General features: G+C 35.3%; 1 protein-coding gene across 5 annotated transcripts in view; it reads right to left on the bottom strand.

Moving 5' to 3' along the window:
* The window catches only part of EVI5 (ecotropic viral integration site 5), a 190,558-nt gene that overhangs the window by 92,655 nt on the left and 73,469 nt on the right, over positions 1 to 24,434 (bottom strand). For 3 of the 5 annotated variants that reach the window (XM_029947060.1, XM_029947061.1, XM_029947064.1), the window contains 4 exons: positions 12,901 to 12,961; positions 4,023 to 4,076; positions 2,180 to 2,212; positions 1,482 to 1,628 (listed from right to left, as the gene is read on the bottom strand). In XM_029947060.1, the coding sequence (XP_029802920.1) occupies positions 1,482 to 1,628; positions 2,180 to 2,212; positions 4,023 to 4,076; positions 12,901 to 12,961 (295 nt within the window). The remainder of the gene's footprint in view (positions 1 to 1,481; positions 1,629 to 2,179; positions 2,213 to 4,022; positions 4,077 to 12,900; positions 12,962 to 24,434) is intronic. The other 2 variants (XM_029947062.1, XM_029947063.1) reach the window with 2 other exon arrangements.

Below are 24,434 nucleotides of genomic sequence, written 5' to 3'. Positions count from 1 at the left end.
GTCTGCCAAGTGAGAAAAAAATGGAAACAAAATCAAAATAGAGGTCTGCTTTCTACTTGTTATATTTTAGTATCACAATGTGAGTCGATTTTGCCCTTGAAACAGCAAGAAGCTTCTTTTGTTACATTTTATTTTCAAAAGCGTCAGTTCATTCTGGCCATTTTTCATCACCCATTTTACTTTTTCATTATAAGCCAACATTCTTATTTTTATGTCCTATAGGTCTCAATATTTGAAAACCTATGCAAAAAAAGGAGTAATCCATGATTCTAATTTTTTATGACTATAGTTTATGCTAAATGCAAACATATCTTTCCTTATAACAAAATCACATTATACTAATACCTGAGTTCATCTTAATCCCCAAAAGGAACCTTCAATTCTGTTTTTTTCTATTTTTATGCTTTGATATTGACATGTCAAAGGCAGAACTATTTGAGTTCCCAACTTTTTAATATCCTTTTACCATTTTTCTATTAATTTTTCTTAACCATCTTCATTAATGTAACAGAAAAATAATTTTATGTTATGGTTTTTTCAACTGCCTATGTCTTCTTTTTGCTTTTAGTTTTCTGATATTTGTAGCCAGTTTATGATGGTGTTTCTTCATTTTATTGAATAAAAGTCATGTCCAACTTTGAAGGCCTTGTATTTGCCTTCCAGACCCATATAGAGTTCTAGATTTAACACAACTTTTTCTGCCCAGTTACAATCTGACTCCTACCTGAGAACAGAAAAACTGTAACAATAGTATCTTTTCAAAAATAAATAGTTGGTTTTTCCTTTTAGCCCTCATATCCTTAAGATCATACTAGTTTAAATTTCCCAATGGAAAATGACCTCTAAGTTGCAAAAGATATCTGAGAATAGCTGTACAATTAGTAACTGCTTAGTATATATACCCTAAATTAGTTAACATAATTTTTAATTCATTTTTTACTTTGATATTTCTCTTCTCTTGAAAAAATGTGAGCATATACCTTAATTCCTAATTTGAGGTCTTGATGTAGAAGGCTATAGTTTTTCATAAGACAGAAATCCCCATATTATCAAAACTTTAAATGAGATAATTACATATACTCTCCATGTTGGGTGATATTTCATCTGCACAATTAATAAGTAGGTGGAGTTAAGATTCAAAAATTTCCTGTGGCAAAATACCAATATGGAACCGATTTCTAAAACTAAAAAGCAGGTCTGACAAACATGTATTTTCTGTGACTTAAAATATAATGTAAGAAATGAAAATATCACCTATTTCTAACAAAACTGTGTAGACAGAAAAAGAATGTTAGAAAGAAGAGTTTTTAGACTACAGTAAGACCCTTAAGTATCATAGGATATAAAAATGATTAAGAATTCAATTAAAGTAGAAGACAAAATTACTTCAAATAGGAGCACAGAAGTTGTGCTTAAAAAAAAAAATTCGCTTAAAGGGAGGGGATGAGAAAGGTGAGAAAAAGCACTACCAAACTCCTTACCCATTGTTGTTGGTGCTGGAGCTTCCTGATGGTATTTTCAGCTTGCTCCAGTTTAGCACTGGCCTCATCACTCTGCTGTTTGATGGTGGCCAACTCCCGTTTTATGAGGTAGTTTTCCTCAGCCTCCTGGGCTCTTGTCACTTGTCCCTTAGGACATAATTTGTGTGTGTGTAAAGCAATTTAGGACAGATTCAAGAAAGACTGCCTTTGTGAGGTTTAGTCATTTACTGTGACATGTTTAAAAAAAAAATCACCTCAAAGAACAGAACAGCCTAAATAATTATTAACCAGCAGCTCATTATCGCTCCAGCAAATTTTGGGAAACTAAATAAGAAAATTCATCTGACAATCTTAAGAACAATTCTTCTTTCAGACAATAAAAATTCAAGTCATGCAATATTACTGAGTTGCACATGCAGAACTAAAATTTTCAATGAATAATAGTTAATTTCACAGAATCCACTGATTGCCTTTTTGGAATAAATATTTTAAGGTTAGCTTTAAAACGTGCAAAAGGTATCTAATAAACCAAGATAATGCACTGTTATCAAAAATTAAGTTTATATATATTTACCGCCCCCAAAAAATTATTGTAGGAAAATGCATGTAAAATTGCATGCATTAAAATGTGATTTTCTAAGTTTAGGGCTTTCCTTAGAGGTAAAGTTAGAGAAAATGCTAAATGAAAAAAACTATACCTGTATCAATCTATCTGCCAAGGAAGCACTTTCCTACAAAAGGAAAAATTCAGATAGGAATTTAAGAGAAAGAAATAAAATAAAGGTGCATAAAATTAGGAATAAGAAGAAACAAAGCATACCCAAATTCCATCTACTTTCATTGTAATTAAAATGAACATTTAGATTTTACATTAAAGCTATTTTTAGCTTTGTGTGCTAAATGTGTGTTATTATTAACTCTTAAGAAAAATATATCAAAATGAGGATAGACCACGGAAAGCCATGTGTTTCTAGAAGACCAACACAACTGCCAAGAGGTTTTTTATCATTTGAGACAAGCAAATAGCTTCTTTTTAAAGCATAGTTTTTAAGTCTCTATGTTTTGAGTCAGCCATATTGTCAAATCACTTAGAGGAAAAGGAGAAGGAATTTGAGTAAGCAATTCCACTTATAAAGTGTGACAGCAATTTGTACAACAGCAACTTCCAAAGAAGCAAAGCAAGGAAAATACGACAAATGAAATTAATGAGCTCAACTTAATAAACTGTAGCAATAACTGAGAAAGTAAACATTTGGGTTATAGAATTTAACTGATATCTAAGTATTTATTGAATTCCAAGTGCTAAAGGACACACCTAGGCCATGTAAGCCAGTAGAAAGGTACTTTATTTTCTAAAGTAAAATCCAAACTTAAAATACCTTCCTATAGCACCTTTTCTTTCTGAAGGTTCAATGAAATAAAAATACTTTCTCTGTGAAAATATCTCACTCCAAAATAAAAGACCACCTAGGAAGACATATATTTTAGTATAAACTGAGTATTTAATGGAAAACATAGTAAACAATTAAAATGACTTAAAAACTAAATAAAGCTCATCTTTTTGCAGAGTCACCAAAAAAAGAGAATTATCCTAAAAACAACTCTAATAAGATGAAGGAAATACAGGAAAACTATTTTTGACTTAACATAATGTACTTAAAATTATCATACAACAAAAAGACATGTAATAAACATCCTTATCCTTGTATGTGGTGGTATTTACTCAACTATCAATGCCTTCAAACAAAAGACAAATATTCAAACTATCCACATCTTCATGTTTTCTTCCTTGAATATCAATCTGTAGATTTTCAGGGGAGATTTTAAGATATTCCAGTATCATTTATAAACCTACTTACTCTCATCTTGCATTAAAAAAAAACCCAAAAAACCACCAAACACCAAAAGACTTTGTGAATTCAGCCTTTTGTTTTGATAAACCAAACCTCTTAGACTGTGTAATACTTAATACTACAATAGACATTACATTAAAAGCACAATATTAAAAATCCTAAACTTTCCACATTTGCCCAGTTATTTTATACAAAACAGAAAGGAAGAAGGAGGTAAAAAGTAGTATCAAAATAAGTTTAAGAACCAAAAGTTTAAGCACAATTCCCTTATGTTGAAAATCAACACCATGGGATGAATTTTTATATGCGCAGTCATTTTGACCAACCTTCAAGGCATTCTAGGCATTAAAGATATCACTGACACATTTAATACATGGAAGAGAGTCAGGGCAACACTTGAAAGCCATTTTTTAAATGCTATTCAGAATGGATTCTCAATTAGACTATGTCTAAAGAACATATTTTTTAGAGATTGTATGTAAAGAAAACCTCAGTTAAAACTTTAAACCTTAATGCTAAAGGACTTGATCAATTTTTATTAATATCAAGTTACTTAGTAAAGCAGTAAGCTAGGCAAGCTAAGCAGCCAATATCACAACTCTGGAGACGTGATAGATTTCTTGAGCCTTTATTTAAAATAGCAAATAATACAACAAAAGCTTGCATACATAAGTAGTTATATACTTACTTTTTCTAATGTTTCAATGCGCTGCTTTAAAAGTCTATTTTCTGTGCGTAACCTCTGTAAAAAAAAGAAAAGAAAAGAAAAGAAAGAACAAAAGAAATAACAACAAAAGATTTGTTTGGAAGCATTCTGAGACTAAAAGATACCTAAATCATAGTCGTCAAAATGTACCACCTTTTATAAATAGGAAAAGTCTAAGAAATGGTTATATTATCTGTCAAATTCTGTTTGGGTAGGAAACACATGACAAAGAAAATGACCACATTTATCATTCCAGCTATCACTGAATTTTAAATATAAGCTACAATACATAACCCCTTTCCTTAAAGTACCTATTATGACTCATAATCAACATTTTCTTCTGTCTTAACATTCTTATTAGAAAAGATTCTAACCCATTTACCTCCTACAAAGACTATCTATACAAATAGTATTCAAATGTTTATCAAATAAACAAATAAGAAATCTGAAAAATGCAGCTCATAGGATAAATACCAAATTGTCAGTTTAGAACTTCACCAGCCTTCATTTAAAATGCTCTGTATATGCCAAGTTGCAAAATCTCTTACATTCTGAAAATATAACGAATGAGTTGTTTTCATCACATTAATTACTTATGAGTTGTTTTGAACTTTAAAAAATGGGGGTACCTAGGCTGGCTAAGTCAACAGAGCATGTGACTTTGGATTTCAGGATTGTGAGTTTAAGCTCCACATTGGGCATGGAGCCTACTTAAGAAAAGAATAAAAATTTTAAAAATCAACTTAAAAATGAAAAGCTCTAATTACTGGCGTTTCCTCATAGTTCAAAAAGTAAAACCAGATTAAAAAAAATCTTCCCCTAGCCACTCACTGCCTGACTCCCAAAACCCTATCAAATTACTGCTACTAAGAATTAAAACTAAAATATTCTACATTTTAAAAATTGGCTTTTTGGGGCACATGGGTGGCTCAGTTGGTTAAGCGTCCAGCTTCGGCTCAGGTCATGATCTCGCGGTTCGTGGGTTCATGCAGACAGCTAGCGCAGAGCCTGAAGCCTGCTTCAGATTCTGTATCTCCCTCTCTCTCTGACCCTCCCCTATTCGTGCTGTCTCTCTCTGTCTCTCAAAAACAAATAAAAAACATTAAAAAAAATTTTTAATTGGCTTTTTACATATCCCACTAATATAATTTCATATGAATCCTGATATAAATTATCCCTTCATTTTAGAAACCTTCATTTCTTTAATATGCCATCATTTCAAATTCCCCTTACCTTTTGTACAAATTTACTCCAGATCTCAATCCAGCCTCCTTCCAATCCTACCATCCTCTAAATTCCTGCTTTTAAAAAAAAAACTTCTTCTATTAACTCAATCTATTATTTTTCCAGTAAAGGCTAAAATACAGTTTATATAACCTATAAAGTCTCAAATCAAGGAAATAAAGATTCTATAAATTATTATATCTCATTAAGTGGACAACAAATTGGAACACATAAATCTTAGAGTTATTACAAAGATCTGCAAATTACGGGGGCCTGGGTGGCTCAGTCAGTTATGCGTCCAACTTCGGCTCAGGTCATAATCTCACAGTTCATGAGTTCCAACCCTGCGTCAAGCTCTGTGCTGACAGCTCAGAGCTTGGAGCCTGCTTGAGTTTCTGTGCCTCTCTTTCTCTCTGCCCCTCCCCTGCTTGTGCTCTGTCTCTCTCTCAAGCATAAACAAACATTATACATTAAAAAAAAAATCTGCAAATTAGATATTCTTGTTCTGTCATTTAAATAATGTGAAATCATTATTACTTTACATGTAATTTCAGACTACAAAATAGCTTAAGGAGAAGAAGGTGTTTTTCATTTCTTAGCTATTCCTATTATATCCAGAACAGTAGTCTAGACAAATAAGCAATTATTAAATGCTTTTCAAGTCTACAAATCCAAAGAAATAAATAGGATTCTCAAAATAGTCTCAACATATTCATCAAAAAAATGAACCTTAAGTTCAGACAGGTGAGTGAATAAAGTTAATGTTACAATAGAAATAATGCTCAAGTATCATAAAATTCAGAACTAAAAACATTCACCTGGTTTTCCCCTCCCATCTCCTTTAAATCTTCTGAAATTTTGCTATAAATAATCATCTAAATTAATTTTTCCTCAAACTTCTACCCAACTCATACCCAAATGTCTGAATACCACTTTTTGAATAAACCAATTCCTCATATATGTGACGCCTATTTCATCATAGATTGATAAATATAATAGGCTTTATCAGTATTAAAGACTACTTCAGAATTACCTATTAAATTTCCAGTGTTTCTTTTTTTGAACTCGCATCATGGAATTTTGGTAATATTAGCTTTGTAAACCCCTCTAACATCTGGTGATGCTAACTTCTTCCATTTTTATATTTTGTTTGTCCTCCCCAAACCTTAACTGCTAGTTTACTAAGTTAGTTAAGATAGTGGGTTTTGAAGTTAGGTAGGTTTAGGTTCAAATACTCCCTCTACAATTAACACCTGGTACACGTTATTCAGCATCTTAGACTCTCCATTTCCTCATAGAGAAACTTACAGTACAATGATACAGGATGGATATAGGATGGATAAATTTTTCCCATAAATGAGACAGCATCATACCGAAAACTTGATTAATGATAAACATTGCTCCTAATATTGCTGAAGCCAGGCACAAATACTATTTTTTAATTTTTGTCTATTGCTTACAAGTATTCTTTAGATTTTTTTTTTTTTGCTCTGGAAACTCATGAGAAATTAAATGACCAGATTTGTTAATGTATATTTGTATAATGTATATTTGATGGGGGCAATCATAACTTTATATAACATAGAGTTCTGTCTCTCCCCTTTTACACAGCTTTTTTAAATGCCTTAATGCAAAGAGTTTTAGTGATGACCTATTTTTCACTTAAGTGGTTCCGAGATATGCTTTTATTCTTAAGTGGAAATTTTTTTCTAAGGTATTTCTTATATCTAAGATATGTTTATTGCTGATATATAGGAAAGTTAAGGACTAAAATCTATCACTTGACTAACTTCTCATTAATTTTTGAGTATCTTTTTCATATTTACCAGAGTGAATTAAGAGTGTTTTCTAAAATCATAAAGAACACAATAGATACATACACTTTAAAAAAATGAGATGTTTTTGACCTACCAAATTAGAAAAGAGAAAATGAGATGAAGATTGAGAGCCAGAATGAAACACCTAATGGAGCTAAGGTGTTAGTGGAATAGAAAATCACCGCAAAAAGAAGATACCCTGGAAATACTCTTAAAGAGATTTACTGAGTACATATCAAAAGCCATAAAAATATATCCTATAATTCACTAATACTACTTTTTACAACTGGCTAAGAAAATATAAGGTGCCAGAAAACTTTATATACAAAATGCCAACTATATGCACTCTTTTTAATAACAAAAAATGAAAAAAAAAAAGAAATATACCAAAATGGGGGAATTTTGCTTTTGAACAACTTATTTTATTCTTGCCAGCTTACTCATTTTATGAAATAACCCAAACTCAATAATCCTCCTCATGGACAATTCATTGATCCTACCAACTTTTCACTGTTCCCCACTCTGATGTACTCTCTTCCCTGTTTACAAAGTTTAATTTCAAATCATTATTGATGATCCCTTGCTTTTATCTTCCCCTTTGCCCTCTCTCCCTTAGGAGTTAGCATACTTGCCTGGTAAAACAACTACTCTGGGTCAACATACTGACAACTGTGTCTGTATCGATGCTGGTAAATAGGACTGGAGAAAAATAAAAACCAAGATGGTTGTTTAAATTAACAATCACTAAATTCAGTTGGATTCTTAATTCATCCTAATAGTAGTAATGAATTTTCTTAGTCTGTTCCTTCTCTCAGCCTCTTAGATCACTATTTCCTACTTGGCACCTCTTTCTTCAAACCAGCAATCCTCCAACCCACTGCCACTCTCAGTTGATAATCTTATTTCCAATTTCACTGAAAAAAATGGAAGCAATAACAACAAACTTTGCAAGCTCCTACAACCACATCCTACATCTTACCTACATTTTCCCCCATATGTTTTAGATTCTCTCATTACTGTAGATTAACTATCCACGTGAGTAGACCCAATCTCCGACCTATGAGCTAAATCCTGAACCTTGCTTGCTGATCAGAGCAATTACCCCCTGACATTCAATTTTTCCTACTCAGTTATCACCATAAAAACATGGTTATTTCTCCAATCTTAACAAAAAGCAAAGAAAACCCAAAATTTCCTCAATGTCATGACCTTCTCTCTAAGCTGCTCAATTTTTCCTACTCAGTTATCACCATAAAAACATGGTTATTTCTCCAATCTTAACAAAAAGCAAAGAAAACCCAAAATTTCCTCAATGTCATGACCTTCTCTCTAAGCTGCTGTCCCATTTCTCCCTTTATAGCAAATTCCCTGAAAGACTTCGATACTTCCTATCTCCAATTTTTTGTTTCATTCAAATTTTAGTTCCCACCTCTTCTCTGTTCTTTTTCAGTTTATCTCCATGTTGATAAATTCAATAATTATTTCTTTGTTTTCGGCTCACAAGAATACTCCTTAACACTGACACGGTAAAATCCTTCTCTCTCTGTGAAACAGTCTTTTCCCTTGGCTTCTAGGACACTACACTCCCCTAGTGCTCTCCTGCTTTGCTCTCATCTAACTTAAATGTTGGCTTACTCTCAGGCTCAGTTCTTGAACTCTTCTGTATTTCATTTACACTCATTTCCCAGGTAATCTCATCTTCTCTCCTGCCTTTTACTATCACCATTCTGTCAATAACTGTGAAATTACTATTTTGAGCCTGTCCTCTCTTAAATTCAACTTTGAATATTCAAGGATCTACTTGAACATCTCCTAGGCACCTGATTCTTAAAATATCTCAAACTGGGCTCCTGGTATTCCTCCCCAAATCAGATCCTCCTGTAGACTTCCCCATCTCAAGTAGTGGAAACTCCATTTTTCTACATACGAAAGCCAAAATGCTCACTTCCTAACCCTCTCACACCTCCACAATCAACCTGTCAGATTTATTTTTAAAATCTATTCAGAACACAAGCACTTCTTACCACCTCAGTCCAATCCACCATCTCTCTTGCCTGCAGCACTTCATCAGCCTCTACTTAGTCTTCCTGTCTCAGGCAATCTACTCCTAACACAGCAGCCAGAGGGATCCATGAAAACTTAAGTCAGATCTTCTCCTCCAACAAAAAAACCCAAATAGCTCTCCAAATTAAAAGTCAAAGTCTTCACATGTTCAACACCATACATTATTTGCAGTGCACAACATCTTACCTCCTGTCACTTTCCTCATGATGCATACTCTCCCATCAACCATGGTCTCATAATTATTCCTCACGTCTGACCACATTCTGTTCTCCTTCAAGATATCTATATATCTAGCTCTCTCACTTCCTTCAGGTCTTTATTCAAAAGTAATCTGGTCAACTTCTCTCAATTTTCAATCCAAACACTACCATTTTATTATTCTCCCTTCCCTAAGGTATTGTTTACCTCTGTGTAACATGTTTCCTGTTTATCATCATCTAAAATATTGTATATTTTACATATTTGTTATTGTCTGACTTATATACTATAAGATGCAAGCTCCATGAGGGGATAAACTGGTATGTACCAGAAACACAAATCAAGTGCCTAGAACAGTACTTGGACATGTTAATAGGCCCTGCAAGTAGCTGTTAAATACATGACTTCTTGGATAAGTTATGCTACTATAACCACCATTGGATATTATTACATAGTCATTAGGTTTTTTTAGTGAAAAGTTTGTAATGCCACAGAAAAATGAGCATTCAAATCCTTCTTACATCACGATGCATTAAGTCTCTTTTGGAAAGTGGCAGTGTATACACTGAGGAGTATACATGGGTCTTAGAAAAACATAAATCAGAATGCAAATCCTTGACTTTCACCATTTCCTAGCAATGTGACCACTAGTATATTTTTGAGCTTTCTAAAGCTCAAAAAGATGAGCATAAAAACCCCTCTCATAGGTTATCAAAAGAGTAAAAGTAGATGATGCATGTAAAGGACCCTTCAAATATTAAATAATAAATAAATGTGTCAATACTAACAACTTTAAATATAATTCCTGGATAATTGAGACAACATTTATTTTTTATGCCAAGCAGTAAATACAGTGTTTTTATATTATTCTTTGTTTTTCAGCATATCTGGAATACTTCATAATTTAAAAAAAAAATCTAACTTCTGGCTAAAAACCAGATAGAATCTCTAACTCCTCCCATTTGTGGGGCTTAAAACTCTATGTTCTCAAACCACAAAATTTAAATATGACTATTAGATTAGTTCAGATGTCAGTCTTAAATAGAGTGGGGGAATAAGGGTTTTTCTTTTTTAAAGATTTGTGAGGTACCCTAATATAAGCTAGAATTTTAATATTTCTTACCTCCTACCCCTCAGGTGGAACATCAAGAGATTGGAAGAAGATACTGATAAACCTGTTTCTATTAACAAAAACTTCACACAATAAAATTTAAGATTCTCCATATGAAACCATTATCATCAAAATCTTTCTATGAAACACTCTGAGAAGGGGGTAGAAAATACTAAAAAGTTACATTTTCATCAGAGAGCTTCTAGATACAACTCTTAGAATAAAAGATCAACAGCCCAAAAGTCTTAGAAGTTAAAAAATAAAAAAGGAAACCTTAAAATAGATGGCTGAGTTTTTTACTTCCATATCAAAACATCAAATAATCTGATGATCATATACTACTTGCTTGTGTGAAAAACAGTCTAAGATTCTCTCTGAAGGCCTTTGGGGAGGACCACGGCAAGAAAGCACTAGTTTAAGATAACTCATTCATTTGTACAAGGGACTCTGAGAGGGAAAGAAGAGGGAATGATTAAGTAAGTGGCATTTCCCATTGGAGAGAAAGGCTCAAATACATGGCTAACTAACTGTAAATGAGCTGATCATCTGATTATAACTCAGAGGAGTTACCAGCTTCAAGTCAAAAATCAGACATACTCAAGCTTATTATAAAGTTAAAAAAAAGTACAATCTCACAAAAATTACTGTGACCTTGTCCTTTGGGGGACAGGAGTAAGAAAAAACTATTTGAAAACAAAATTTTACAGAAAGAACAAACTACCTTTGAGATCAGCAAACTTTATTTACCCAATGTGTTGACTAACTTTTTGAACTTTCATTTTCCCCCCTGAGATTCTTCTCTATACTTTGTGCCATCCCTAAGACACAGGGAGCTGGCATTCAAAAGTATTCTGTGAGGTATATGAACTGTAACTTTCTCAAAACCAAAGTTTAAAAAAAATGCAAATACAAGATAAACTGGGTTAAAGATCTTTCGGAAAAGGCCTCTTGATATTACTACTATTCATCTGATTTAACTTTAGAAGAAGCTTCTTTAAGAACAAATATGGTTCATAGAGCTGTGATTTTTTTTTGTAATCACATAGCATGGTGAAATGAACAGGATGGCTTCCCATCCTCAGATTCTTGATTTGCAGTTCCAAATATTCATGGTGTGCGATAACCCATACTCTCTCCCCACTCATCAGGATGACGTACTTTTCCCCTTTCAGTAGGTTGAAGTGGAGGGTATGATTTAATATTACTCTTACTCATGGTACCTAAAAGAAAAGCAAATGGTAGAGCAGCAGTTGGGTGACAAAATTTTTTAAAAGAAGGGAAAAACATTCACATGTGTCTTTTCCTTCTCTCTCTGAAAAATATAAAAGTATCTATTTCCAATTGATAGGGAATACTGATAGAAATGAAAATAAAACATCTAGAAAAGGGAGACAGATGAGAAAGAGGTCACCAAAAAAAAAAAAAAATAGGAGCAGTTGTCTCCAAGGAGGCTTTTGAGGAGGACCATGGCAAGAAAGAATACCAATTTAACAAAACTCACTCCCTTAATTGTAAAAAGGGCCTGTGGAGTGTGAATAATAAAGTGGTATTTTATAGCAAAGGTGAATTAAGACATGGCTAATTAAGGATAACAAGGTGATTAATTATCTAATGCATTGCCAGGTCTAAGTCAAAACTCAGACACATTCAAAGAGATTTAAAAAAAAAAAAAAGGAGCCATTGTGTGTGTGTGTGTGTGTGTGTGTGTGTGTGGAAGGGGGAGAACATAGACAGATAAGAAAATGGATCAGTGAGTCACTAAGTTCCTTCACTAATTCATGCTTCTTACTCATCATCCCCATCCTAAAATATCAGTATAAAGCCAATACAGCTGTCCTTAACTCCCAGATCAAACAATGCCAAAGATCCTCAACTTAAGAATTTCTGATCTAAAGGGGGTACAAATAAGAATTTTAAAGTATATATAAGATTATATATCCCTTAAGTTGGCAATCTACCAGTTTCTGTGGAGACTTCAAAAGTATAACCTTGGCTTAGAGATGAGAAAACTGAATTAGCCCACGTTTCCTGCAGCTCTAAGGCAGCCATAATAATTAGTTCTGGTACAACATGTTGCTCTATTTGGTCTACCTTAAACTATATTGCTGTTAGTCCATGCAAGTTATAGATTAACTTCTCTGCAATTTTTGAAAGTATGCTTACATGGAGTGATAATTATCGTCTCCATAGAAGTATTTTCTCCTGATGGCCCATCAACAAACCTACAAATAGAGCTGCTCTCACACTAGAATAATGTTACATTATTCTGGTTTTTGAAAGGTCCATTTTTAACTAGAATCTACTGGAATGGTAAATCAATTTACCAGTAAGTAAATACAAACATCATTGCTAAATTTACTACAGAAAATAAACATATCAACATAACCACACAACTGACTTCAATAAATTTAATGTTTTATACTTTTAAAAGTCCTGAGATACTTACTTTAATTTCAACTTGTTCCTCCATTTCTTTAGTTTTTATTGTAGTATATTCCTTTTCAAGTCTATGAAAGAAAAAATAAATAAGTAAAGGTATGTTTTCATTCCTATGTAGTTACTAAATTAAAAAATTTAAAACTACATACTAACACAAAATATAATTTCATAAGGTTCCCCAACTTATAACTTAGATACTTTGTTTCAGAAAAATAACCTGTTCAGTTACACAAATTCTTACCCAAAAAATTACTTTACAAATAATAAGATGAGAACCACACAAAAATGAACTTTAGAAAGTGAAATATACAAAGCACCAAAGAAGTGAGTTTACAGATTCTATTCAGCCCTAAACTTATTAAAAGAACTGTCAGTCTTCCTCAAATTAAAATACACTGGCACAGTTCAATTGGAATTTAACAAAAACGAGTATAAAAAGTGACTTTAAAAGACTTATAATAGGGGAAAACAAACAACTCTTCTTAACAAAAGTATTCCTAAACATAGAAAGAACGAGGCAAATATAAAAATCACCATTAGAATTCCACAATAACACTCAGAGGCAAGAAAAATCAATGAACACTAAAATTGGTGGGTAAAAGTTTAAGCACAGTCTCAAATATCTCTCCCAAAATATTTTAAAATTACAAGGAGAAAAACAGTAAATTTGTAGTACAGTATCCTAATAGGCAACACCTGAGCTAACTGATTAAGGTTAACACCACCAATAATAAGTATTGACATCTTGCACCTCCTGTTAAGATGTACTGAAAACAGTACCTCGCCTCTATGATATCCTTCCCAAGAATACATATCCTCAACCTAATCAAGATAAATCATCAAACAACCAAAACCAGCAAACCACTGAACACCTCACTTCAGAAGTATCAAGGCCAGGAGGAGCACCTGGGTAGCTCAGTTGGTTAAGTGTCTCACTTCAGCTCAGGGCATAATTTCAAGGTTTGTGAGTTCAAGTCCCACATCAGACTCTGTGCTGAAGGCTCAGAGCCTGGAGCTTGCTTCCAATTCTATATCCCTCTTTCTCTGACCCTCCCCTGCTTGTGCTGTTTCTCTCTCAAAAATAAATAAAATGTTAAAAAAAATTTTTAAAGAAGCATCAAGGTCATGAAAGATAAAGACTGAGTAAGTGTCACTAATTGTAGGAAGGTAAGAAATAACACACACTATAAGAAACAATCCTAAAATTTGTACCGAACCAGAAAAGACCCCCTAACAGCCAAAGCAATCTTGAAAAATGATAACCAAAGCTGGAGGCTTCACAATCCCGACCTTCAAGCTGTATTACAAAGCTGTAATCATAAAGACAGTTATGGTATTGGCACAAAAACACTTGGATCAATGGAACAGAACAGAGAACCCAGAAGTGGACCTATAAATGTATGGCCAACTAATCTTTACAAAGCAGGAAAGACTATCCAATGGAATAAAGACAGTCTCTTCAGCAAATGGTGCTGGGAAAACTGGAAAGCAACATGCAGAAGAAATGAACCTGGACCACTTACTACACCACACACAAAAATAAACTCAAAATGGATGAAAGACCTAAATGTAAGACAGGAAGCCATTAAAATCCTCAAGGAGAAAGCAGGCAAAATCCTCTTTGATCTCAGTCACAGGAACTTCTTACCAACACATCTCTGGAGGCAGGGGAAACTAAAGCAAAAGTGAACTATTGAGACCTCATCAAAATAAAAGGCTTCTGCACAGTGAAGGAAACAAAACTAAAGCAAAACTAAAAGGCAGCCAATGGAATGGGAGAAGATATTTGCAAATGACATCAGATAAAGGGTTAGTATCCAAAATCAATAATGACCTTATCAAACTCAACACCCAAAACACAAATAATCCAGTGAAGAAAGGGGCAAAGGTCTAAAGAAGACATCCAGAGGACCAACCAACACATGAAAAAATGCTCAACATCACTCATCATCAGGGAAATACATATCAAAACCACAATGATATGACCTCACACCTGTCAGAATGGCTAACATTAACAACTCAGGCAACAACAGAGATGGGCAAGGATGTGGAGAAAGAGGATCTCTTTTGCACTGCTGGTAGGGATGCAAATTTATGCAGCCACTATGGAAAACAGTATGGAGGCTTCTCAAAAAATTAAAAATAGAATTATCCTATGACCCAGCAATTGCATACAATTGTATTTATCCAAAGGATACAGCTATGCTGTTTCAAAGGGGCACATGCACCCCAATAGTTATAGCAGCACTACTGACAATAGCCAATATATGGAATGAGCCCAAATGTCTGCTGAAGGATAAATGGATATAGAAGATGTGGTGTGTATATATATATATATATGTATATATATATATATACACACACACACACACACACACACACACACACACACACATACATACAACGGAGTATTACTCAGCATTCAAAAAGAATGAAACCTTGCTATTTGCAACTACACGGAGGGAACTAGGGGGTATTATGCTAAGCAAATTAAGTTGGAGAAAGACAACTATCATATGATCTCTCATATGAGGACTTTAAGATACAAAACAAATGAACCTAAGGGAAGGGAAGCAAAAATAATATAAAAACAGGGAAGAGGACAAAACATAAGAGACTCTGAAATATAGAGAACAAACAGAAGGTTGCTGGAGGGGTTGTGGGATGGGGGTGGGCTAAATGGGTAAGGGGCATTAAGGAATCTACTCCTGAAATTATTGTTGCACCATATTGCTAACTAACTTGGATATAAATTAAAGAATTGTTAATTAAGAAAAATAAACAAGTGCAATGTACTATTTTTGCAGCTCTGCTCTAAGTGTAAAATTATCTTTACAAAAATGTATAGGTTACACAAAAATTAGTATTATTAAAATATTTTATCTTCTTTTTGCTTTTATTTTTGTCTTTATTTTTTATAGTTTATGGTCTAGTTGGCTTCCATATAACACCCAGTGCTCATCCCAACAAGTGTCCATCCTCCATGTCCATCACCCATCATCCCATCTCCCGCACCCCCACTTATATTTTGCATATGTTGTTAAATAAAGGTCCAACTTTATTCTCTTGCATGTGGATATCCAGTTTTCCCAACATCATTGGTTGAAGAGACAGTCCTTTACCTACTGAATGGTTTTAGCACCTTTGTCAAAAATCATTTGACCGTATATGTGAGGGATTCTTCTGGGAGCTCTATTCTATTCCTTTGGGCTATACATATAGTCTTTGTTCCAGTACCGTGTCTTGATTATAGTGACTTGGTAGTAAGTTTGGAAATCAGGAAGCATGAGCCCTCAAGCTTTGTAGTCCTTTATAAGATGGTTTTAGCTATTTGGGGTCTTTCAGTTTATTTATGAATTTTAGGATGGAGTTTTCTATTTCTGAAAGAAATATCATTGGGATTTTGAGAAAGACTGCACTGACTCTGTAGGTCATGTTGGGTAATACCGATGTGTTAACAATATTAAGTCTTCTAATCAATGAACATTTATTTATGTCCTCTTTAATGTCTTTCAGAAACGTTGTTAGTTTTCATTGTACACGACTTCCATTTCCTTGATTAATTCTCAAATATTTTAGTCTTGGGAGAAAAAAGAAAAATAGGGAAACAGAGCACAAAAGACTCTAAATGATAGAGAACAAACTAGGGGTTTTCAGAGGGAGGTGTATGGGAAATGCAGTAGATGAGTGATGGGTACTAAGAAAGGCACTTGTGATGAGCACTGGGTATTGTATCTAAGTGATGAATTATTGAATTCTACTCCTGAAGCCATAATTGCATTGAATGTTAACGAAAACTTAAATTTAAAAAACATGGGAGGATAAAATATTTTACACTTCTTGATGCTACTGCAAATGGAATAGTTTTCTTAATTTCTTTCTAAATTACTCATTGCTAATGTATGGAAATGTAACTATTTTTCTATGGCTTGACTTTGTATACTGCTAGTTTGAATTCATTTATTACCTGTTTTGTTGGGATTATGCTGAATGTGTACATTGTTTTGTGTAGTATTGACATTTTAACAATGTTCTTCCAATCCATGAGCATGGAATGTTTTTCCATTTCTTGTGTCTTCTTCAATTTCCTTCATAAGCTTTCTTCTTTTTTTTTTAGTGCCTTCATAAGCTTTCTAATAGTTTTCAGCCTACAGATCCTTTCTATCTTTGGTTAGGTTTCTTCTTAGGCATTTTATGGTTCTTGGTACAACTGTAAATGGGATCAATTTTTTTACTTCCCTTTCTGTTGCTTTATAATTGGTGCATAAAAATGCAATCAATTTCTAAACATTGATTTTGTGCCCTGTGATTTTGCAGAATTCATGGATCAGTTTTAGGAGTCTTTTGGATTTTCCATTTTTCGTGTTGTCTGTGAGAAGTCTGACTTCTTCTTTACCAATTTTAATGCTTTTTATTTCATTTTGTTGTCTGACTGCTGATGCCAGGATTTCCAACACTATGTTAAACAACAGACAGAGCAGACATCCCTACAATAGCCCAGGTTAAAGTACCCCTTGCTCCCTACTATGTTCTGGACTTCATTGGTCAACACACACCTATTTGCCAATGCTACAATTACACTGGCTTTTTGCTGTTCCTTATATATCCAATCACATGCTGGCCTCAGGCATTGTATTTACTCTTCTCTCAGCATGGAATAGAATCTCATGGTTCCCTCTCTCACTTCTCTCAGATATATGCCCAAATGTTACCTTACCAGTCTATATGTCCTATCCATGAGTTTTCTACCTAAAATCGCACCCCATCACATTATGCCCCTTATCCTGCTTTATATATTGAATACTGAAGGAGTAAAATGTCATGATTTATTTTATTTACAATTAAATACTTTTAAATACAAATAGAATATGATCTACTAGAAAAGCAGATGAAGCAAATGACAAAATACTAATGTTCAGTTTTGGAGGAGGCAAGATGGCAGAGAAGGGAGCTCTGTAAACTTCGTCTGCCCCATCTATTGAACTGAGAAGGACATTACTCTTATCTGCAAAAGTAGGAGAGAAAATACAGACTCCAGAAGGAAGACAACCTCAAAGATGCCTGAGTGAGTGAGTGGGAACTGGGGAGATTGGAAAATGGGCCAGCTCGAGAGGGGCAGGGGAAGTGAGAGCCCAGCCCAACACAGCGAAAGCGTGCGGAGCCCCTGAGAGACAAAAGTAAGAGAAAGAGAAACTGAACATGCGAATAGTACTGTCTCTACAGAAGAGATAAAAAACTTAACCCAGGACGGAGAGAAAAACTCTCACTCCATATGTGACCGTGGAGCTTGGGGAGAGAAACCTGTCCCATATAGCTGGCGAATTCTTCCTTGGACTCAGTGGCATTGGCGCCAACCCAGATTGGCACCAGAAAAAAAAAAAAAAAGCCCCCTCCCCCTACATGATCTCAGCTGCGAGGCAGGTGGCAACCCACAGGAGTGCACCTCACCTCCCGCAGCAACAGCGTGAATCCCAGGTGGCACCAGGAAAAAGAGCCCACACCCCTACACAATCCTGGCAGGAAGCTGCAACAGTGACAGTGTGAATCCCGTCTGGCGCCAAGAGAAACTACTCCCTTACCCTACAAGATCCCTGCTAAGAACCTGGCCGCCAAAGCAAGTATATCTCATCTGTGGTAGCATAAAAGTGCATGAACTAACATTCTGAAGCAAGGCGGGCCTGGAAAATACAGCTTGGCTCACCCATGGCACAAGGAGATCGGACTCATAAGAGTGGCCTGAAGCGCTTAGTTTGAGCAGAGCTTGGGGCACTGCCATTCTTCTCTCCACAACCACCAAAACGGGGCCTCCCAGAGCAGCCCCCAGGAACTACCTACATCAAACCACATCTACCTGTGAGGGGGAGGTGCTTTTTTTGTACTTATTTTTTATTATTATTACATTTTCAATCTTTTTTTCATTTTTAATTATTTTTACTATTAATGTTCTTTTTCCTTTCTCCCTTTTTTTCCCTCTTGCCATTCAGATATATTCTCTTTAATCTCATCCTTATACGCTTTTAGACGGTCCATTGTCCTTTGTTGTCTCTGTCCCTCTTTATTTTTTTTCTTCTCCTCTTTCCTGGTCTTTCCTCTCCCTTCCCTTTCTTCCTTTCTCCTTTTGTTTGTCAGTGTGTTTGCGTGCTTTTATTCCCTGTGTGTTTGTCAGTTTTCCTTTTCCGGGCTACCCCAAGAATCAAGCCACAGTATGCACGATGGAGAGTCCCAAATATCACTGAGGAGGAAAATAAAATAATCAAAGACACAACAAGTGAAAGTGAGAGATACCATTAAAAGAACATTTCCTGAAACGAAAGGCCCTGGATAGTCAATAAGCCTCCTTGAACAGAGCAATAATAACAGGTGCACAGTGCAAAACGAGCTTTTAAAACTGACAAGAGACAGAAAACTAGCCAAAATGACAAAATGAAAGAACTCTCCCCTGAAGAAACTCCAGGAAAAAGTCAGCCACAGAACTCCTCAAGACAGATTTAAGCAACATAACTGAACAAGAAATTAGAACAATTGTCAAAAAATTAATTGCTGGGCATAAAAAAAGCATCAGAGAAGCTACTGATACAATGACTAGGGACTTTCAAAATAGGTGTGACAAGATAAAAAAAAAAGGCAATAAATGAGGTGAATAATAAAATGGAAGTGGCCACCTCACGGACTGAAGAGGCAGAGAGAAGAATTGGTGAATTAGAAGACACAGTTACAGCAAAATAGGAGGCTGAGGAAAAAAACAGACAAACTGATCCAGGAGCAGGAAAGGAGAATTTGAGACCTGAGTGATATAATCAAACGGAACAACATCCTTATCATAGGAATTCCTGAAGAGGAAGAAAGAGAGAGAGGTCCTGAAGGGGTACTAGATCAAATTATAACTGAGAATTTCCCAAATCTGGGGAAAGAAATAGACATTCAAATTCAAGAAGCACAAAGAACCCCCTAAAGACGTATCTTGAATCAACTGGCATGACATATCATAGTGAAACTGGCAAAATATAAGGATAAAGAGAGAATCCTGAAAGCAGCTAGGGAAAAAAGGGGCCTTAACATACAAAGGAAAACCTATCAGAGTGGTTATAGACCTATTGAATGAAATTTGGCAGGGCAGGAAGAAATGGCAGGAAATCTTCAATGTGATAACAGAAAAAATATGCAGCCAAGAATCCTTTATCCAGCAAGCCTGTCATTCAAAATAGGAGAAATAAAGGTGTTCCCAAATAAATAAAAATTGAGAGAATTCATCACCACCAAACCAGCCCTACAGGAAATCCTAAGAGGGACTCTATGAGGGAAATGTTGCAAAGAATACAGGGTAGCAGAGACACCACTACAAACATGAATTCTACAGAAACATAATGAATCTAAACCCACATTTTTCAAATATAACACAAAATGTAAATGAACTAAATGCTCCAACCAAACAACACAGGGTAGCAGAATAGATAAAAAACAAAATCCATCTATTTGCTGTCTACAAGAGACTCATTTTATTTTTTTCTTTTGCTTTCTTTATTTTTAATCATTTTTATAATTATTTTTAAATAGTTTATTGTCAAATTGGTTTCCATATAACACCCAGTGCTCTTCCCCACAAAGGCCCTCCTTCAACACAACAACCTCTTTCACCCCCTCCCCCTTCCCCTTCAACCCTCAGTTCGTTTTCAGTATTCAATAGTCTTTCAAGTTTTGCGTCCGTCCCTCTCCCCAACTCTCTTTCCCTCTTCCCCTCCTCTTGGTCCTCCATTAGGTTTCTCCTGGTCTCTGGTTAGACCTATGAGTGCAAACATATGGTATCTGTCCTTCTCTGCCAAACTTATTTCACTTAGCATGACACCCTCGAGGTCCATCCACCTTGCTACAAATGGCCATATTTCATTCCTTCTCATTGCCATGTAATACTCCATTGTGTGTGTGTGTGTGTGTGTGTGTGTGTATATATATATATATATATATACACCACATCTTCTTGATCCATTCATCAGGTGGTAATGGACATTTAGACTCTTTCCATGTTTTGGCTATTGTTGACAGTGCTGCTATGAACATAGGGGTACATGTGCCCCTATGCATCAGCATAATATTGAAGAAGAAAACCAAAACGAGAGGCATCACAATCCCAGACTGTAGCCTCTAGGTTGAAAGTAAAGGGATGGAGAAATATCTATCATGTGACTGGAAGCCAAAAGAAAGCCAGAGTAGCCATACTTATATCAGACAAACTGGACTTTAAAGTAAAGGTAGTAACAAAAGATGAAGAAGGACATTATATAATAATTACAGGGTCTCTCCATCAGGAAGAGCTAACAATTATAAACATTTACATGCCATATTCGGGAGCACCCAAATACATAAAACAATTAATCACAGACAGAAACAATCTTATTGATAAGAATGTGCTAATTGTAGGGGACTTTAATACTCCACTGACAGCAATGGATAGATCAACCAGACAGAAAATCACTAAAGAAACAATGGACCTGAAAGACACATTGGAACAGATGGAATTGGTAGATATATATAGAACTCTGCATACTGAAGTTAGGATATTCACCTTTTTCTCAAGTGCACATGGCACATTCTCCAAGATAGATCACATACTGGGGCATAAAGCAGCCTTCCAGAAGTATAAATGAATAGAGATCATACCATGCACACTTTCAGATCACAATGCTATGAAACTTGAAATCAACCACAGGAAAAAGTCTGGAAAACCTCCAAAAATGTGGAGGTTAAAAACCACCCTACTAAAGAATGATTGGGCAGATCAGGCAATCAGAGAAGAAATTAAAAAATATATGGAAACAAATGAAACCAAAAATACAACAATCCAAACTCTCTGGGATGCAGCAAAGGCAATCCAAAGAGGAAAGTATATTGCAATCCAGGTCTATTTCAACAAACTAGTAAAAGCCCAAATTCAAAATCTAACACAGCACCTAATGGAACTACAAGGGGAGCAGCAAGAGCACCCCAACCCAGCAGAAGAAAAGAAATAATAAAGATCAGGGAAGAAATAAACAATATAGAATCCAAAAACATAGCTGAGCAGATCAATGAAACCAAGATTTGGTTTTTTGAAAAAATAAAATCAATAAACCTCTAGTCAGGGTCCTTAGAAAGAAAAGAGTGAGCACCCAAGTAGACAAAATCATGAATGAAAATGGATCTATTAGAACCAATCCCTTAGAATATAAGCAGTCATTAGAGATTACTATGAAAAACTACATGCCCACAAACTGGACAACCTAGAAGAAATGGACAAATTCCTAAACATACATGTACTATCAAAATTCAAACAAGAAGAGATGGAAAGCATGAACAGACCAATGACCAGTGAAGAAATCGAATCCGTTATCAAAAATCTTCCAATGAATAAGAGCCCTGGGCCAGATGACTTCCCAGGGGAATTTTGCCAGACATTTAAAGCAGAGTTAATACCCATTCTACTCGAATTATTCCAAAAAATAGAAATAGAGAAGGAAAACTTCCAAATTCATTCTATGAAGCCAGCATCACCTTGATTCCCAAACCAGAGACCCAGCAAAAAAAAGAGAACTACAGACCAATATCCTTAATGAATACAGATGCAAAAATACTCAACAAGATACTAGCAAATCGAATTCAACAGCATATAAAAAGAATTATCCATCATGATCAAGTGGGATTCATTCCTGGATTACAGGGCTGGTTCAATATTTGCAAATCCATCAATGTGATACATCACGTTAATAAAAGAAAAGACAAAAACCATATGATCCTGTCAGTAGATGCAGAAAAAGCATCTGACAATTTACAACACCCTTTTTTAATAAAAACCCTTGAGAAATTCGGAATAGAAAAAAAAATCATAAAAGCAATTTATAAAAAGCCCACAGCTAATATCATCCTCAAAGGAGAAAATCTGAGAGCTTTCCCCCTGAGATCAGGAACACGACAAGGGTGTCCACTCTCACCACTGTTGTTTAACATAGTGCTGGAAGTCCTAGAATCAGCAATCAGACAACAAAAGGAAATAAAAGGCATCAGAATCAGCAAAGAAGAGTCAAACTTTCACTTTTCATAGATGACATGATACTCTACATGGAAAACCCGATCAACTCCACCAGAAGCCTTCTAAACTGCTCAATGAATTCAGTAAAGTTGCAGGGTACAAAATCAATGTACAGAAATCAGTTGCATTCCTATACATCAATAATGAAGCAAAAGAAAGAGAAATCAAGAAACTGATCCCGTTTACAAATGCACGAAAAAGCATCAAATACCTAGGAATAAACCTAACCAAGGATATAAAAGACCTATACGATGAAAACTATAGAAAACTTATGAAACAAATTGAAGATGACACCAAGAAATGTAAAAACATTCCATGCTCATGGATTGGAAGAATAAACACTGTGAAAACGTCATTACTACCCAAAGCAATCTACACATTCAATGCAATCCCCATCAAAATTGCACCACCGTTCTTCTCACAGCTAGAACAAGCTATCCTAAAATTTGTATGTAACCATAAAAGACCCTGAATAGCCAAAGTAATATTGAAGAAGAAAACCAAAACGGGAGGCATCACAATCCCAGACTTTAGCCTCTACTACAAAGCTGTCATCATCAAGACAGTAGGGTATTGGCACAAAAACAGACACACAGACCAATGGAATAGAATAGAGAACCCAGAACTAGGCCCACAAATGTACGGCCAATTAATTTTTGACATAGCAGGAAATAATATCCAATGAAAAAAGATGCCTCTTTAGTAGGTGGTGCTGGGAGAACTGGACAGCATCATGCAGAAGAATGAAACTAGACCACTCTCTTACACCATACACAGAAATAAACTCAAAATGGCTGAAGGACCTGAATGTGAAACAGGAAACCATCAAAATCCTCAAGGAGAAAGCAGGAAACAGCCTCCTTGACCTCAACCGCAGCAATTTCCTACTCGACACATCCCCAAAGGCAAGGGAAATGAAAGCAAAAAAGAACTACTGGGACCTCATCAAGATAGAAAGCTTCTGTACTGCAAAGGAAACAATCAAGAAGACTAATAGGCAACCAACAGAATGGGAAAAGATAGTTGTAAATGACATATCAGATAAAGGGCTAGTACCCAAAATCTACAAGGAACTCACCAAACTCCATTACCAAAAAAACAATAATCCAGTGAAGAAACGGGCAGAAGACATGAACAGACACTTCTCCTAAGAGGACCTCCAGATGGCCAACACACACATGAAATGATGCTCAGCATCACTCATCATCAGGGAAATACAAATCAAAAACACACTGAGATACCACCTCACACAAGTCAGAGTGGCTAAAATGAACAAATCAGGAGACTATAGATGTTGGGAAGGATGTGGAGAAATGAGCACCCTCCTACACTGTTGGTGGGAATGTAAACTGGTGCAGCCGCTCTGGAAAACAGTGTGGAGGTTCCTCATAAAAACTATCAACAGAACTCCCCTATGACCCAGCAGTAGCACTGCTAGGGATTTATTCAAGGGATACAGAAGTGCTGATGCATAGGAGCAC

The sequence above is a fragment of the Suricata suricatta genome, chromosome 8 (assembly GCF_006229205.1).
Source record: "Suricata suricatta isolate VVHF042 chromosome 8, meerkat_22Aug2017_6uvM2_HiC, whole genome shotgun sequence".
Taxonomy (NCBI): domain Eukaryota; kingdom Metazoa; phylum Chordata; class Mammalia; order Carnivora; family Herpestidae; genus Suricata; species Suricata suricatta.
This window is presented reverse-complemented; position numbering and strand designations above follow the sequence as displayed.